Source organism: Zootoca vivipara, chromosome Z2 (genome assembly GCF_965207765.1).
Source record: "Zootoca vivipara chromosome Z2, rZooViv2.hap1.1, whole genome shotgun sequence".
Lineage (NCBI taxonomy): Eukaryota > Metazoa > Chordata > Lepidosauria > Squamata > Lacertidae > Zootoca > Zootoca vivipara.
The window spans coordinates 18,549,519-18,565,944 of record NC_142585.1 but is presented as its reverse complement, the minus strand read 5'-3'; the positions used below and the strand labels follow the sequence as shown (position 1 = coordinate 18,565,944).

Here is a 16,426-nt window from a genome sequence, read left to right as displayed (position 1 = left end):
ACTCTTTCTCCAGCAGGAGCGCCGCCGTGCGAAAGAAAGAGCGAGGCTGCTCTGGGAAAAAGGAGCGGGGGTGGGGGCGTCCCTGCCGGCTCCCTTCCTCAGCCGCAATGTCGGTCCTGAGCTGGAAGCCGTTCGTCTACGGCGGCCTGGCCTCGCTCGTCGCCGAGTTCGGTGGGTGAGAGGGGAAAGAGGGACCCGGGAGGTGGGTGGGGGGCCCCGGCCTGGGCGCACGCTCTCGCTTAACCCCGCCCCTTCCCCGTTACCGGGCAACAGGCCACGCCCTTTCTGGGGCCTAGTGTCTCCGGACTGTTGTCTGATACCGTTAGGAGGCTTTGTCCGACCCTTGCGGGCTTTCCCTTGTCTCCACCCTCTCACTGCTAATGGCGCATGCCGTTTTCAGTTCGGTGCATACCACTCTGCCAAAGAAGAGGGGGTGGGGAAGCCTCGGTGGGGTGGGGTAGTCTTAGGAGCGCCAGCCTAGGACAGGGGAGACCCCCTGCTCCGCATCTCCACCTGCCGGCGAAGCTCGCAGGGTGACCTTGGGCCAGTCGCGCGCTGTCATACCAGCCTACCTCGCAGAGTTGTTGTGAGGCAAAAGTATCTCTGTTGCTGGAGGGAGAAAATGAGGATCCGAATGTTAACACGGGGTGATCATTGCAAGGGTGGCTTATTGGAAATGGAAAGAGAAAGGGGATGATTGGGAATGTGGGGGAGGGAATAGTATGATGTAGGGGTTAAAAGTTTTGAATTAGAACTCAAGGAACCCAGGTGCTGGTGAAGCTAAGTGGATGACCTTGGGCCTAGCACTGTCGCTTGGCCTAGCCTACCTTGCAGGGCTGTAGTGGGGATGAGAGAACCACTTACACGGGTCTTGTGACCCTTGGAGGAAGGTGGGATATAGAGAGAAGCGCCTATGTTGCAGGGCCTCGTTTTTCATACAAGTTCAGACGAGAAGTTGGTTTGACTCCTCAGCACAGAAGCTCTTGGGGTGACTTTGATCGCTATACGTTCACTCTACCTATGTGTTGTGAGGACGAAAATGGAAAAGCAGGATACAGTACAGTATTTTATGCCAATCTACACTCAAGAGGAAGAGTGGCAAAAATATAAATATATACAACAGTGGATGACTTGAGTCCATGGGTTGTTCCTGACTTTTCATTTTCTCCTTTCTCTCATCTTCCTCCCATTGAGAAGCTTATTAGCTAGGTTTAGGGACTGTGTATGCATGCATACTTTTAAAATATTTTAATTATAAACGCAACTAAATGTCCTTGTGGCACCTTAAGGAGTAAGTAGATTTATTTGTGACACACACTTTTGTCAATTGGAGACCGCTTTAGCTGCATGAAGTGTTATCACATCTATCTGTGTATGCATACATCATGCAAGTACACATTGCTTTGTGTTTCTGTATGATAATTTATAAAGTGCCTAGTGTTTTCTAGGTGCTATACAAAGATTTAAAAGCAAAACACAGTTCCTGTATGTACACTTAAAGGCTAGCAGACATGTTTCAAAGGGGAAATGATAGGGAAGGAATAGAGAAAAAGCAAATTCAGGTATTAGTTCTTCATAGTTGCATAACTGTTCCATAAACAAATGAAACAGCCACTGAAAGAGAGTTCTCAAAGAGGAGGAGTCAAAAGACAGTCCCAGCAGAGCTGATGAGGAGCCTTCCTGTCTTCTCCCTTTCAAATCAAGTGTATACTATATCTTACTGACATCCATAAATTACATGTGTGCATATAGACACAGTTTTTAAGGTATCAAACAGCACTTCAGCTCTGGTTCTTGATAGGATGCAATTAAACACTAATTCATTAATTTATTTACAGTGAATAGCAAAACAGATTAATTCCTTATGGCAAAGTGTATTGGTTTCTGCCTTCTTGAGCTGTTCAGATGTGACTCAACAGTGTGCTGTAGCTCAGTTGGCAGTTATCAAACCCTGGAAAATTGTACCAATCAGTGTAGACAATGTTGAGCTAGATGAACGAATGTTCTGACTGTATAAGGCAGCTTCCTATGTTGCTTATAATCCTATATAATAAAGTCCCTGTGTCTCTGCGTCCAGTCCCTGTGTCCACATAATGCGCATGTGCCCCACAGACACAGGGACTGGACGAAGAGGCGGGGCGTACACGCGCACATGCTCTCTCCCCCCCCTCAACCCTCTGCCTCCTGTTCCCCTGCGGCGGCGGACCAAGATGGCGGCATCGGAACCCGATGCCGCCATCTTGGTCCGCTGCCTCCGCCTCCTGACAACCCTACCTGGCCCGTGGGAGGAGCGGCGGGGCCGCGGCCTTCCCTCCCTCTCTGTGCTCGGCCGCGGGACACGACAGGAGAGCGCTTCATTTATTCGCATTCCTGGCGCGCCCCGCGGCCGAGCGCAGAAAGGGAGGGAAGGCCGCAGCCCTGTCGCACCTCTAGCGCCCGTTTTCTTAACGGGCTGAATGAGACTAGTGCCTTAATAAATCTAGTGCCCTTGGTTGGTTTTGGTGGAGTGTGGGAAGCAGATGGAAGAAATACATATCTGTTTGGATGGCTTAGTTCAGTACAGGCAATACTTGTGCTTTGTAGGAAGGAATAAGTCAATGAACTGGATTGAATCCTAGTCAAATATGCAAATTGTTACAGAGCAGCTAGTGTTGGCATGGATTTGGGGCAGGGTTGACCAATCAGCATCCTTCTCAGCCCTCACTGTGGTGTCTGAACTGAAGTCTCGTCTCTTTTTTATAGGGACGTTTCCTGTGGATCTCACCAAAACACGACTTCAAGTCCAAGGCCAAAGCATTGATGCTCGTTTCCGTGAGATCAAGTATCGGGGCATGTTTCATGCCTTGTTTCGCATCTCCAGGGAAGAAGGCATTCTCGCACTCTACTCTGGGTAAAGCTCTGTTCCTCTCTTTTATGTACAGTAACCACACCATGCTTGAGGCATCTTCCCCATCCTTTAAATTGAGGTTTCAGAACTTGTAGATAGCAAGAGTCAAAACTGTGTACTGTAATTGGAATGCTAGGGGAACTCAGCCAAAAAACCCCAAGGAGGAGTGATGCTCCTGCTTTGCTGAGTGAAACTTAACTGTCTTCTTCCCCCACCACAGGATCGCTCCAGCCTTGTTAAGACAAGCATCTTATGGCACAATAAAGATTGGTATATACCAGACTTTGAAGCGACTTTTTGTGGATCGATTAGAAGGTTAGTTTGCCAAGAAAACAGTGTGTGCCTTTTTTCTTAATCTATAGGGCCATGTATATTGATGATGCCGTACTATAAATAATTTATCTGGTTTGGGCTTCCTCTTTTATGTCTGTGGCCTCAAATCCTTAAGGTGGGAAAAAGGGCTGCATTAGTCCACTGCAAATAGATGATGGAACTGCACTCAAAGGTGTTCTAGAAAGACTCAACATATTTCAAGTTATAAAGTTTACTCCTCAGGAGTAGCTTTATTTTTTTACTTCTGTTCTTTCAAGGGAGAGTGAGCCACATTTCTCTCCACTTCATTTGCTGTCTTTGACATTTTCTACAGCGTCTTTGGATGCAATTGCTCTTGTTGGTCATAATTCAGGTTTTTTTTTAAAAAGTTCTCACTTGATGTTTGTTTATCAGTGGCTATTATATGAGATTGGGCCCTTTGGTGTATGTATACTAAGCTAAGCATGCAGGGATGATTCTATTACATAATTTAATTTGTATGCCACCTTTCCACCGTTCAAGCCATACTCAAGGTGGCTTACAATACAAAAAATACAAAACTGCAGCATAATGAAAGTAGTAAAAAACAAAACAAAAAAACCCAAACTGAACACTTTCCGCATAAATCACAAGATCTAAAATAAAGACACCCCCCCAAAAAAAAACCACCCCAAGCAACACCCCAGCCTGAGATCTGTTCAGCAGCTTAAGCTTTTGTAGCTGGAGTCAGTTAGGACCTAGCATTCCCAGACCAGGTGGAAAAGGCTTGCAAGGCAGAGAGCAGGTCTTTCAGGTCTCACAACAATATAATCATGTGAAGGGGCTCATGCATACATGGACTAATCCCACCCTCTGGATACTGGCATACATGGTTGACATGCACTACTACTACAGCCAATGCACAACTGACATCAATCTGAAAGGATTTATGTGCATGCATTTATGCACACACATAGATGCACTACAAATAGCACCTGCTATTCCTGGAGTCTGGCAAAACTGGAGTGATACTTGAGTGTTGGGGGAAGAGATGCTTTTTCCTGGAGGTAGGTGAGGTGTTGTAGCCAGTCATGTTGTGATTTTCATTCAAACAACTGGCTGTTACTTAGCTTCATCTTGGTCCATTTCCTGGCAGCCTCTCTAGTACTTCCTGCAATTCAGAATCAAGTTCCTGGGCAGCACTGTCCTCTTGCTTTCCTTTTGGAAACTTGGAGCTTGGTACTGTTTGTTGTTGTGGACTCTGATTAAGCTGGTAGTCCTGCCACCCCTGGGCTCCTGATGGAGAAACCATAGCATAGCTTGAGTTCCTCTAGTACTTGCAACTGTAGAATGTAACATAACTTACTAGAATCCAGCAACATGCCTCCTTGTCTCTTGGCTGCCCAACACAGTTGCCTCTGTCTATGCCTGCCATGTGTGGTGTGTCATGGTCTCTCTGCTTCTGGGTACTATTGTCCTAAATATTTGTTTCCCTTCAGGCCCCACGCAGCCGTTGACCCGGTCTCCTTTGGAGAGCGCTGCGGTCAGTACCACTGCCCTTCCCAGCATTAACTCTGCTCTAACTCTTGGCTTTTACTTTCTGAACTAATGACCTAATCTCCTTTGCTGGTTTTTTTTGGTCTTGGGGATGGCTCTTCTAGGTTTTGGTAGAATCCTCCCCACCCCTGCCATCAAAATTCTTTTAACATTGCCCCCATGGGATTGGATGGCATTTCTTTAGACAGATAAGTGTCCTGAAGAGCAAGTTAATTGGTAGTGTGCTCCTGTGCTCTCATTGGTCAAGCTGCAGAAGTACTTTCATTAGAATCCAGAAGTGTCACAAGGCTGTTCTTGGTGCCATAGGCCCAGAAGAGAAAAAGCTGGAAAGCTGGAACTCTTGGTCTTTATGTAGCATTACATCTTTGTTGTCTTTGTTTTTCTTCCTAAAATGCTCTCTTGGTCTTCCTCCTTTGGGGTCCATTCTGGGGTTATAACTCCCTCTCCAAACTCCTTCCTGTTTGCAGATGAAACATTACTACTAAATGTCTTATGTGGAGTTGTGTCAGGGGTGATCTCCTCTGCGCTGGCAAATCCAACAGATGTACTGAAGGTAAGAGGGACCTGCTGTTATTTTGCTTCTACAATCCTTAGCACTGCCATAACTGCTACTCCATGTTTGTCATACTTTTTGACCACACCCGCAACAACAAAGGGAGGAGACCGAATACAATTTCACATTAGTGTAACTTATGTTACACTTTTAAGTTAGACACATGAAGACCAGTAGTCCTCAGCCTCTTCTGGTGAGCCTTTAACTACAGCCTGTTATCTTGTTCTAAAAACATTTAATGAATTTTATATTTATTTAAAATGATGATGGATCCATGCATATTTGGTTTTAATTTGTTTGGGGATTCTTCAATATGTTTTATCATTTTTATTTGTATACTGTTTGGAGTATTTCTGATTAAGCAGTTTATACACTTTAAATACAGTAAGCCCACAATTTACGTGGTGGCTACATTCCTGGGATCACCCCTAAAGCCAAAATCACGTGTATAGTCAAAAGCCATTGGAAACTAAACTGAGATAAATATGGGGTTATAAGATATTGCCTTAAATCATTGTAAAAGGGACAACTCAGTAAAATGTGTTCCGTGGATTCTACCTCACCCAAGGCACAATGGCACATTCTCTGACTGTATGGGACTCCTCCAAATCTTCCCCTCAAAACTGCCGAATCAAGGACATTCAGTCTAGCCACTGTAAGTAGTCTGCGGTATTCCACATAGTGGATATCCGTCAGGTAACGGGCTGGTGCAGTCCGATACACCTGCTCCCCTAAAAACATCCCAGATTTCACGCGGGCTATGTCCTCCTGTCTGGCAATATCCCCCAATCTCTGAGCGATCAACGCTTTAGCGTGGCTGTACGTCATGGACTCAATATAAAGGGAGGACAGACCGCACTTTTGCACTTCCTCTACCACTTCCCTTTCCCATGGAGATTTAAAATTATCCCTCAGAATCAGGGGGGCCAAACCCATCGGTCTGAAACATAGTTTGAGCCATAGCCATAATTTCGTTTTCAGGGCCACATACCTAAAGGCTTGGCAACCGGTCTCCAATCTCATGATCGCACCTGCAACAGAAGGGGGGCTCCTGAGAATGGCCCTGAGGAATTGTGATTGGATAGATTTCAATCTTACAAAGTCCCTACGCGAACCCAAGGCAATGCCCACCAGAAGTAGTGGGAGAACTTTCATTTTAAAGAGTCGCAGGGCAACACCCACTGTTTGTGCCTGTTTCTTGGAATACAGGGATCTAATCAACAGAGCTGCTTTAGAAGCATTTGTGGCTATATATTCTCTGTGTGCCAAGAAGGACCTGTTTGATCGAACTATCTGACCCAGGTATTTGAAACAACTAACCTGCTCTATGGGAATATCATTAATTGACCACAAATTAGGTTTTGGTTGAGCAGCAAAGACCATTATTTTGGTCTTGGCATAATTAAGATGGAGCTCGTGTTGGGTCACGTATTCATGAAGAGCTCGAAGCATCCTCCTTAACCCAATGGGGGAGGTAGCTAAGAGGGCCGCGTCATCCGCATACAGGAGGACATTCAAGGCTCTACCTGCTAATTTTGGCGGGTGGAAAGCAGCATTGGTCATATGTGCCACTAGTGAGTTAATATAGAAATTAAATAGGGCAGGGGCAAGCAAGTAGCCCTGTCTTACCCCTCTAGTGGTGGCAACCGGATTAGAGACTAGCCCCTTGCCATCTAGCCTAATTCTCAGGAAGGTATTTGTATGCAAATTCATAATCAGCAAAAGGAGGCGGCGGTCGATAGATGTTGCTGCCAGTTTTGTCCATAGCTGGTTCCTGGGAATTAGATCAAAGGCCTGCTTAAAGTCGATAAAGGCGACGTGGAGGGCTTTTAGGCCTTTGCCAGCATATTTGTCGGCCAGATGGTTCAGGATTAGAATTTGGTCTGTTGTCGATCTTCCAGGGTGGAAACCCGCCTGTTCCTCTGCGATAATATTATAGCTCTCAATCCAGATCATTAATTTGGTCACATTTTCTGTCTCAAACCTCTTTTCCAACCTTAAGCGCGCGCACACACACACACACACACACACACACACAAAGTTTGTGGCGGTAATATCATATTAGTTTACAGCATGACCCATCCATAGGCCTTGGCTCACTAGTTCAAGACCAGCCATATACAACAAATGGTTTTGATACCATGCTAGACAGCTGCTTCATGCTTAGATTTTTGGGTTTACAAGCAGTTTACTTTGGATAACAGGTCATTCATTACTTTATCAGAAATGTTGATTCATTTCTCTTAACTGGGAAGTCTCTTGCTCATCCCTCTCTTTTAGATCCGAATGCAGGCTCAGGGCAGTCTGTTCCAAGGAGGAATGATTGGAAGCTTCATAGACATCTACCAGCAGGAAGGCACGCGGGGGCTATGGAGAGTAAGTGCTTCTTTTGTACACATGCTTTCTTTCTTTCTTTCCTTCCTTCCCTCCCTCCTTCCCCACCGACGACTACTCCTTGTAGTGCTAGCATCCCATCCATCTATCATTTGCTTTTTAAAAAATTCTTCAGAGAACAAACTTTTTATAGTGAGACTTATCAAGGATAATATGGGTTTCTGTATTTTGTTTTCCTAACTTATGTAAAATCCACGTTTTTGGTATAGTGAGTGTGTTGCAGATTGAATTGGCTAATATTCCTGGTTTGCCTTAGTACCAGCATGTATTCCTTAAGTACAGTGCTCAAATTACTGGGGTGTGTGTGCAGAGGTAACCTTACCCGGTACCTTTTCAGACGTCCTCATTGTTTACTATTTAAAGAGATTACTGAGGGAAGCCTGATTTTGCTACAACTAAAGAGGAGTCAGGGGGTAAGGCTAATGGATTTCATTAAATTCTCCCCAACTCTTCTGCCATAGTTTGAGAAGTGACCAGGGTTGGTTGTCCTATGGTTGTCTTAAGGCATGGGTTGGCAAACTAAGGCCCGGGGGCCGGACCCAGCCCAATTGCCTTCTGGATCCAGCCCGTGGAAGGTCTCTGGTGCCAGCACTATTAACTATTAAGTCTTTTCATTTGGCAGGGTGTAGTCCCTACTGCTCAGAGAGCTGCCATAGTGGTGGGAGTCGAATTGCCAGTCTATGACATCACCAAGAAGCACTTGATCCTGTCAGGAGTTGTGGGGGACACAATCCTTGCCCACTTCATGTAAGTATTGATCAGTTTGCATGTCTAAAGTGAATGTAAACATACTGTAGTGCTGTGGTGGGGAGATCACCTCTTCCCACCATCAGATCAATTTTCTGATGAGCAGAGGTGATAACTCCTTCTCAGAGGCTGGTCTGCATGAATCAGCTGAGGATATGAGCTCTGTGAAGAGGGGGGGAGCAGTATTGTGTGGGTACATCTACTTTTGGTCACACCTATTAATGGCATGCGGCCCCTGGAAGATTTGTCAAAGGTGATTGTGGCCCTTGGACTTTACACTTCTGTGCTGAAGTTTCTCATTTTCATTGCCTGAGGAGTGAGTGTTTTTTTTAATGTTTGTGTCATGGAAGTACCCATCTAACATAAACACAGATAAATTAAGAAAAAACAGCTACTAAATCATCTGTAGGCACCTTACATTCAATTCTGGCAGGCACCTCCTCTTTCCCCCTGCTCATTCTGAGCACTGGAGACTTGCCACTTCTCAGAAGACAAAGGGGAAATAAAAAGAGAAAATGCCCCATCGCTCACTTCATGCTGGAAATGAGAGGCAATTACATACAATGTCTAATTTATCTCCACATAGGGGTAAACAATGTAGTAAATAGCAGTGGCACTCAACCGCTCTGTCATGTGAGTCCAAATAAGGTATTACAACATGACAGAGTGGTTGAGTGTCACTGCTATTTACTACATTGTTTACCCCATGTGGAGATAAATTAGACATTATATGTAATTTTCTCAGCAGGTTGCGTTTTTTGTGGTTTATGCTGGAAATGAGAGGCAAGCCCTGCCCTTCTCCTGAGTCCTCAAGCACATACAGAGATCTCTGGAACAGAAAGGGCCTCATCTCTAACTTCTTACCAGATTCTGGTCAGGAGCAGTCAGGACAGATCTGCACTGCTTCTAACTTTTACCAAAGCCAGTGCCAACTAATCCTGGACCTACTTTAAGTTATCTGTGTATACCGGAAGATTTAGGGGAGAGGGGCTGGTGGTAACCAGAAAAAAATTGTTCCTGTGCACATCACCTCCATTATGTCAGTCTTGTTTCTAGAAGCAGTATATTAAGAATGGGAGGAATCTACAACCCTGAATTGCTTCCCCTGGAGTGCAAATGTAACCTCGTGTATTCTCTATTTAGTTCCAGTTTTACATGTGGGCTGGCTGGTGCCGTTGCTTCAAATCCAGTGGATGTGGTGCGGACACGTATGATGAATCAAAGGGCCATTGTGGGGACTGTTGACCTCTACAGGGGTACACTGGATGGTCTGGTAAAGGTAAGCTTTGTAACAGAGTCACTTTTGGGTCTTGAAATGTCAGGGACAAAATGGAAGATGGGTTAAAATCCTAAAAGTCCTTTGAGGTTGCTCGTATAACATTAAAATAATTCAGTGATGTGTGTATGGCAAGTGAGGTTTCTCCAAAAGCTAATTAACATCCCAGTATTATGCCAATCCATTCACAGTTTGTAGAAGCAAACAGTATAAAGCAGCCTCTTTCAGTCAGTCCCTTTCTTCTTTACTACTTTTTAAAAATAAAATAAATACAGATACAAACTGATCAGTGATTTGGTGTGTATGTAGGGATTGCGCTTTTTCCAGGACAAGGATGAATGACAAATCTACTGGGAACTTCTTGTGCCTTCTAAATGAAGGAGACTTGCACGCAAGCACATGTTTGTGTATTCCTGGAAATTCTTGTGCCTGCCTCCAAAGCTAGCCACTGGGACTTTGCCTGCAGTTAAAAAACTAGAAAGAGCAAAGGCATGTAATGAGCAGCTGGAGGAGATAGCAGGTTCCTGTGGTGCTCCAGATGTTGCTGGGCTACAAAGCCCCATCATCCCTGACCCATTGGACATTCTGCCTGGGAACGATGAGAGCTGGACTTCAACAGCACTTGGAGAGCTACAGGTTTCCCACCTCTGAACTAGAGATTATCTAAAAGCTGAATATCACCCTGTAACAGAAAGCTAATTGCTTTCTGTTCTGCCATATAGCTCCAGGCCTTTGAGAGAACTGGTAGGTTGATCACAGTGGATCCTGAAAATTTTCTGTCTCCTTCCCAGACATGGAAAAGTGAGGGCTTCTTCGCGCTTTACAAAGGATTCTGGCCAAATTGGTTGCGGCTTGGGCCCTGGAACATCATTGTATCCTTTAACGTGTGTGACCTTGGTGGGAAAGTAAAGTTGGAGAGAGTTCTCAAAGCAATTATCCCATAGTAGTCTTTCTGGAGTTAGATATTAGATCACAGCTAGACAGATCTTGCAACAATGACGTATTCTCATTTCACTTTCAACTGCAACTAAACCAAACTGTTGTTTAAAGGTGAATGCCCAGTGCGTGATGCGGGCTGCTAAAATTGCAAGGGCTTCACTTTGCTCCTTGTTTGTTGCTGCTAGGGACCAAGCCATGGTCTGGTTTAGTTTTGGTTCTGAACCTGGGCTTGTGGGTTCACTGCTCTCTAAACAAACCGTAAATGGTAAGCCAATAACAGTCTTTGGTTACAGTTCGTGGTATACTTGTGGAGAGAATTAGACTACTAACCTACGTTAAGATGTAATGCTAAGCCACACTACAGCTTAGTTTCCAGCAGCATGGCAGGAACAAGGAAAGAGTCAAGCTCCTGTGATTTCATCACTGTGTGTGCTTTCAAACTGTACAGTCGTACCTCTTCTTTTCAAATAATATTTATTAATTTTCAAACATTTTGACACAAAAACAGAAACATAAAAGCAAAGATAAAACATAATCAAAAAAGAAAAAAAGAAAAAACATATCAATTCATTACATTAACTTGACATTGTGGACTTCCTCGATTCCCCCCACACTGGGTCCATTTATTAAATCTAAATTAAGCAATTTTCCTTTATCATCTTAAATCATTCTGACACAATTTTTCCATTATTTCCCAACCAATTCTAATCTACTCAAAGAAAAAAAAAGATACTGGCTATCCTCAACCGATAATTCATTAATTAATCCAAATCTAACTTTATTTCCCATCCATCTCTAATTCTTCCTTTAGCCTCACAATTTATACCCCCAATTTTTTTTCCATACATTCAAATGTTATTTCTTCTATCATAATAGCCTTTAACCGCATTTATCTAATTCTACCCCCCTTCCCCTGGACTCCGGATCTTCCGGATGTATCAACCAGCCTCATAAAACGTTCCAGTTTCGGACCATCTTAATCAGAAAATAACCCATTGTTGCTCCTCAGCCTATTCCCACTCTTTCGCCACCTGTCCACCACTCTCCCTTCTTTGTTCCCTGCTCTCCCCCCCCCCAATTTTCTAACTGTAGAACAATACCATCCAGCTATGTTTCCACTTTTCAGGCCTATCTCAATTTTTTTTCCAATTAAGCTCAGGCCCCAGCATGGATCCTGCCCTCCCTCCAGTCATACCTCTTTTTGTGAATGCTTCATGTTGCGTTTTTTCCGGTTAAGAACGTGGCAAACCTGGAAGTGTTTACTTCTGGGTTTCGGCGCATGCGCAGAAGCGTTCTGTGTGGTTTGCGAATGCACAGAAGCACTGCTCTGGTTGCGGACTTTTCAGGGAGCGAACGGCACCCCGGAACGGCTCGTACCACTGTACTTTAGTTTAAAGTGGTATGCAAACCATGCCACTGTACATTATGGGAATTGTGAGACTCTGGGAGCTGAAAGGACCTTGTTTTTCATTTTAAAACAAACAAACTGGTCCTCATTGTGTCTGCTGGAATTATTTACTCTGTGTAGTCTTTCTGTGCTACACTTTTAGCTCCATTTTTAGCCGAATTGATATTTTCTCAGGGGTGGGTAGTTGGGGCCCTTTTCAGCTTTGGTTTTTTTTATCTAGGATGTACTAAACAGTGGCGATACAATTACACTGAGTGGGCAAGGGAAAGGCTGCAGAACAGTGGTCAAGGGGGCCATAGGTACCACATAGCACAGCTTAGAAGTAGCAGAGCTCATGCTTTGCATGCAGAGGTTTCCAGTTCAATCCTGGCAGCTCCCATTTGAAAAAGGACCACTAGTAGTCAGAGACAGGAAAGATCTCTGCTTTCAGAATAGTGGTATTTCTTGGTATAAGGGAGCTTCATATGTTAACTGTGTATTTGGACTATATGTATAACCCAGATTTCTCACTAGTCTGAAATTGGGGGGAGGGGGTGATGGAAGCATTACTCTAGCTGTCTAGCATGACCAACACAGGTGGGAAACAGGCGTTGTAGTTCTCAAGTTGCAGAAACAATGAGGGAAGTCCTAGAGATATTTATTAGCTGGGCGGTAGTACCAGTCTCTAGACTTCTGCAATTCTGACTGTGGAGCTGTCTCATTACTTGGGTGAGAAAGTGGCTTCTCTGATATTTCATGAGTGAATAGTTGCAGATGATTAGCCAAAGCAGGTGTTGGTTGAGGGTCTTCTTGTCCCAGCAGCTCCAAGTCGAAAGCACTTATGACTGGATTGCCCTTCTGTTTCATGGTTTGAAATAGAAACCTATAAAGTGGATGCTTAGCTGCTATGAGACTTGGGACAGGGAGCAGGGTGTGGAATGAAAAGCCAATTCCTTGAGGGCATTTCTTTAACTTGTTGGCAGTTTTTTATCACCTACGAGCAGCTGAAGAGGCTCCCTTTCTAGGGGCCAGATTGGATTGGTGATTCAGCTGCCCTTCTTGCTCACCTCCCCTGTTCCTGCATCTTCATGTCTTCTTGCCTATGCGGACTGAGGCCTACCATCCCCACTCCTGAATGCTCAGGTCTCGGGAGCAAAGCTTGGATGAGAAGGGGGATGTTGGGGCCAGTGATATTCAGTGCTTTCCCATAAAGGGAAGGTTGGAGAGCAAGGGGGGAGAGAGAGCATAGGGCTGAGTCTGTATCTTCTGTGAAGAGCTGTGTGAGTTTGAGGTCTTTCAGAGTGCAGCTTATTGCAATGTGGATTTTGCAGTAAGCTGTGCCTTCCCCTTAACTTGTGTGCAAGGGGGAAATTAAAAGGAGCTGCTGCATTCCCTTCCACTGTCATGTTACCTTAATAAACTATTTATTGGAGCTATGTATGTGTTTTGTGTTTTTCAGTATTGTAAGTTTGGTGCTGGAGGAGGCAGCCTGTGAACGAGAACAGCTGCTCTCTTAGTAGACAAAAAAAAACACACACTAAAAAGTTGTACATCCAACTGCCCTCTTCACCAGCCCTCAAGGTGGCATTGTCATAGAATGTCTGAATTCACCAACTCCTAAAGCTGCACTGCTGTGATGACGCAAAATGTTGGTGAACATTCTAACTATTGTGAAGAAAGGATCAGTTTTTGATTCTATAAATTGCTTAATGTTCAGATTCAATGCTGCTGCCCTAGGAAACTGGAAAGTCACTTTGACTCGGATGATGATTCATGCTTGCCTAGTGATGAAGGAAGCCTAGAGAACTGAGGAGAACAGAGTAAAGATGATCAGAATGTCCTGTGTTGATTTGAAATAACCAACCAAATGCATGGCTGTATATTGCTATTAAATATGTTTTTCTTTCACTAGTGTCCTTGAGTTTGTTAAAAGAGGGAAACCTCTTGATTTGTACTGTGTTAACCCTCTAAGGGGGAAAATTGACCTCCCAGGAATGATACATCAAGGAAGTTCCTATGCGTACAGTTATTGCAGATGGGGGAAAAAGGATTAAAGAGTCTATTGCATACAGATGGTGAACAAATATTAATTTCAGGCAAATAAATTGCTTTTTCAAGGATGTGGACATCTGAGCCGTTACAGGAGATGGGGATGCCTGTTGGGATAGAAAATGCATCCTGCTGATGAAATTCAATTAGAGATTTTAAGAAAAAAGTACATTGCAGGGCAGGGAGGGAATAAAAATAGCCTTGTAGTGCAGGTTTTCCCTTTATGTTTTAATTTTATAGCTTGTTAGCCTGGGCCATGAATAAAGTTAGAAATTGGGGGCCTGGGGTTAACCCCTCCCCCTCCCCCGGTGTGCATTATCCAGTTCTCTTGTCTCTGGAGAGTGTGCTATATTGATGTATAATATCCCCAGTAAAGTGGCTGCACAAAGGTAGCAGGTAGTCGTGCTCTATCTTGATCCATATTACGGGAGCTGTTTTGTAGCATTGGCACTGGAAGGTCAACCAGCTTCGGGTTCCTTCCCCTTCATTAGCCTGATGGAGTTACATCCTGACTTCTGTGCACCAGTTTTTTTCTGGGCAGTATTCAGAACGACACCTGTGAACTGTGTGTCACAGATGGCACCTTTGCTACCTTTACTGTGCTCCATCATAATAGCAAATATTTATTTTTTCAGGGTTTCTTCAGTGTCATTCACTTAATTTGTGTGCTTGGTTTTTTGTGGGTTGTTTTTTTTGAAGTGCAAACACAAGACATGATAAAACAGCATAAAGGAAATGCCTTGCTGCTTCTATGTTTGCTTACATTACTCTAATTTTTAATATCTTTTAAGCACCAACAAGGTTTTGATAAGGATGTGGCCAGGTTGCTCACTAGAGCAAAGTGGTTTGAGCATATAACACCACTCCTGGCTTGACTGCACTGGCTGCCCATTAGTGTCCAGGCCCAATTCAAAGTGCTGGTAAATAAGGCAGAAAAACAAACTTAACAAACAAAAGAATGCAAACTCAGTGATTCAAAATATCTAGTTGCTAAGTACCAACCTTGTGCCAGCTGCCATACTCTCTCTGGGATGTGGCTTCTTCACCCAGCACAGCAGTGCACACAGGAAGCAAGATCTATAGTTCTCAGTTTACACTTCTTCACCCTCAAAGAAATAAGTCAATCACTTCTATGTTTTGTTTTGTTTTTTGAGGAGCTGAGGATGATGCACTAAGTCTGTCCTACAACAACCCTGGGAGGCATGTTTGACTGAGAGAATAGGGCCAAAGTCATCCAAGGAACTGTAAGCCAGAGTAGAAATCGCCCAGGATCTCCCCCAGCCTCCTATTATATACACTGCAAAATTGACCAAGGCCTATGTCTATACAGCTTGTATACAGATAAGTTCTGTTCAGATTTTAGTATTGACATGCAGAGGAAGAGGTATGGGATTAGTGTGTGAGATCCTTGTTCTACATGCTTCCCTCATGTGTTTTGTATTTTGCATGAACGGGCTTAACCTGCATCATGGTTTCACTTGATAGGAAAGGCAAGGGACTTGGTACCTTTTTGTTTTGCCTACACTCACCTGCTTTTCACAAGGTTCCAGCTATGGGAACCCAAGCAATCAACAGATTATCAGTGTAAAAGCATGTCCCGCATCATCAAATGTGATTCTTCATTTAATACAAAACATCTGAAATGGTATTTCTCATAATTTCGAATTAATAGACCGATACCTAGTCCAAACTGAATACACTTTTTTTTCTCCTCCATCACAACTTTGATGACATAAAGCTGTGGAGATAAAATTCACATCTACATCCAGGGTTCAGTTCCTTCAGCTACCTCCGTTTCCCAACTCTGTTATTGTTCCCTAATGATACAAAAATATCTCATCTCTCAAAAAAACATCAGTACATGGTCTTACTTTTCCTGAGATGAAGTCAGGGTGCAACTGTAGCATTCACTGACAGTGGTTGGTGTATATGGTGTCACAGCTAAGCGTTTGCCTTTTAAGTTCATGTGAAAACCTGTAAGACATTGTATCCTGCATATAAAATCAGCTAAATTTGCAATAATGCATTTTTGTGCCATTTGTATTATAACGTTTCACATAAAATTTTCTTTGATTTGCTCAGCATAGAGGTGAGTTTGCTGGTCACTCGGGTTGTGATTATTTCATTCCTCATAATACTGACACATTGACTCTAGGATCCAAAGGTTTCTTAAAAGTCTGTACTGACTGGAGACATTCAATACCTCTAGGTGTCTTTTCAAATAAAACACGGAGAAGCCCAAAGTGCCTTGTGATCCATGTCATTCATCTATCTTCTGAGGGTGATACTCTTCCCCAGTGGGAGTACGAAGTGGGCATCCGCAAATTCACCAAATAGTAATTGTAG

General features: G+C 43.9%; 1 protein-coding gene across 1 annotated transcript; it reads left to right on the top strand.

The window, feature by feature from the left end:
- On the top strand, window positions 1-13,939 carry SLC25A14 (solute carrier family 25 member 14). Its single transcript, XM_035123185.3, has 9 exons — window positions 1-171; window positions 2,743-2,890; window positions 3,108-3,202; window positions 5,203-5,288; window positions 7,569-7,664; window positions 8,305-8,429; window positions 9,573-9,708; window positions 10,497-10,577; window positions 13,015-13,939. The coding sequence occupies exons 1-9, from the start codon at window positions 108-110 to the stop codon at window positions 13,054-13,056; spliced, it is 873 nt and encodes a 290-aa protein (XP_034979076.1). The 5' UTR covers window positions 1-107; the 3' UTR covers window positions 13,057-13,939.
- Window positions 13,940-16,426: the final 2,487 nt, after the last annotated feature.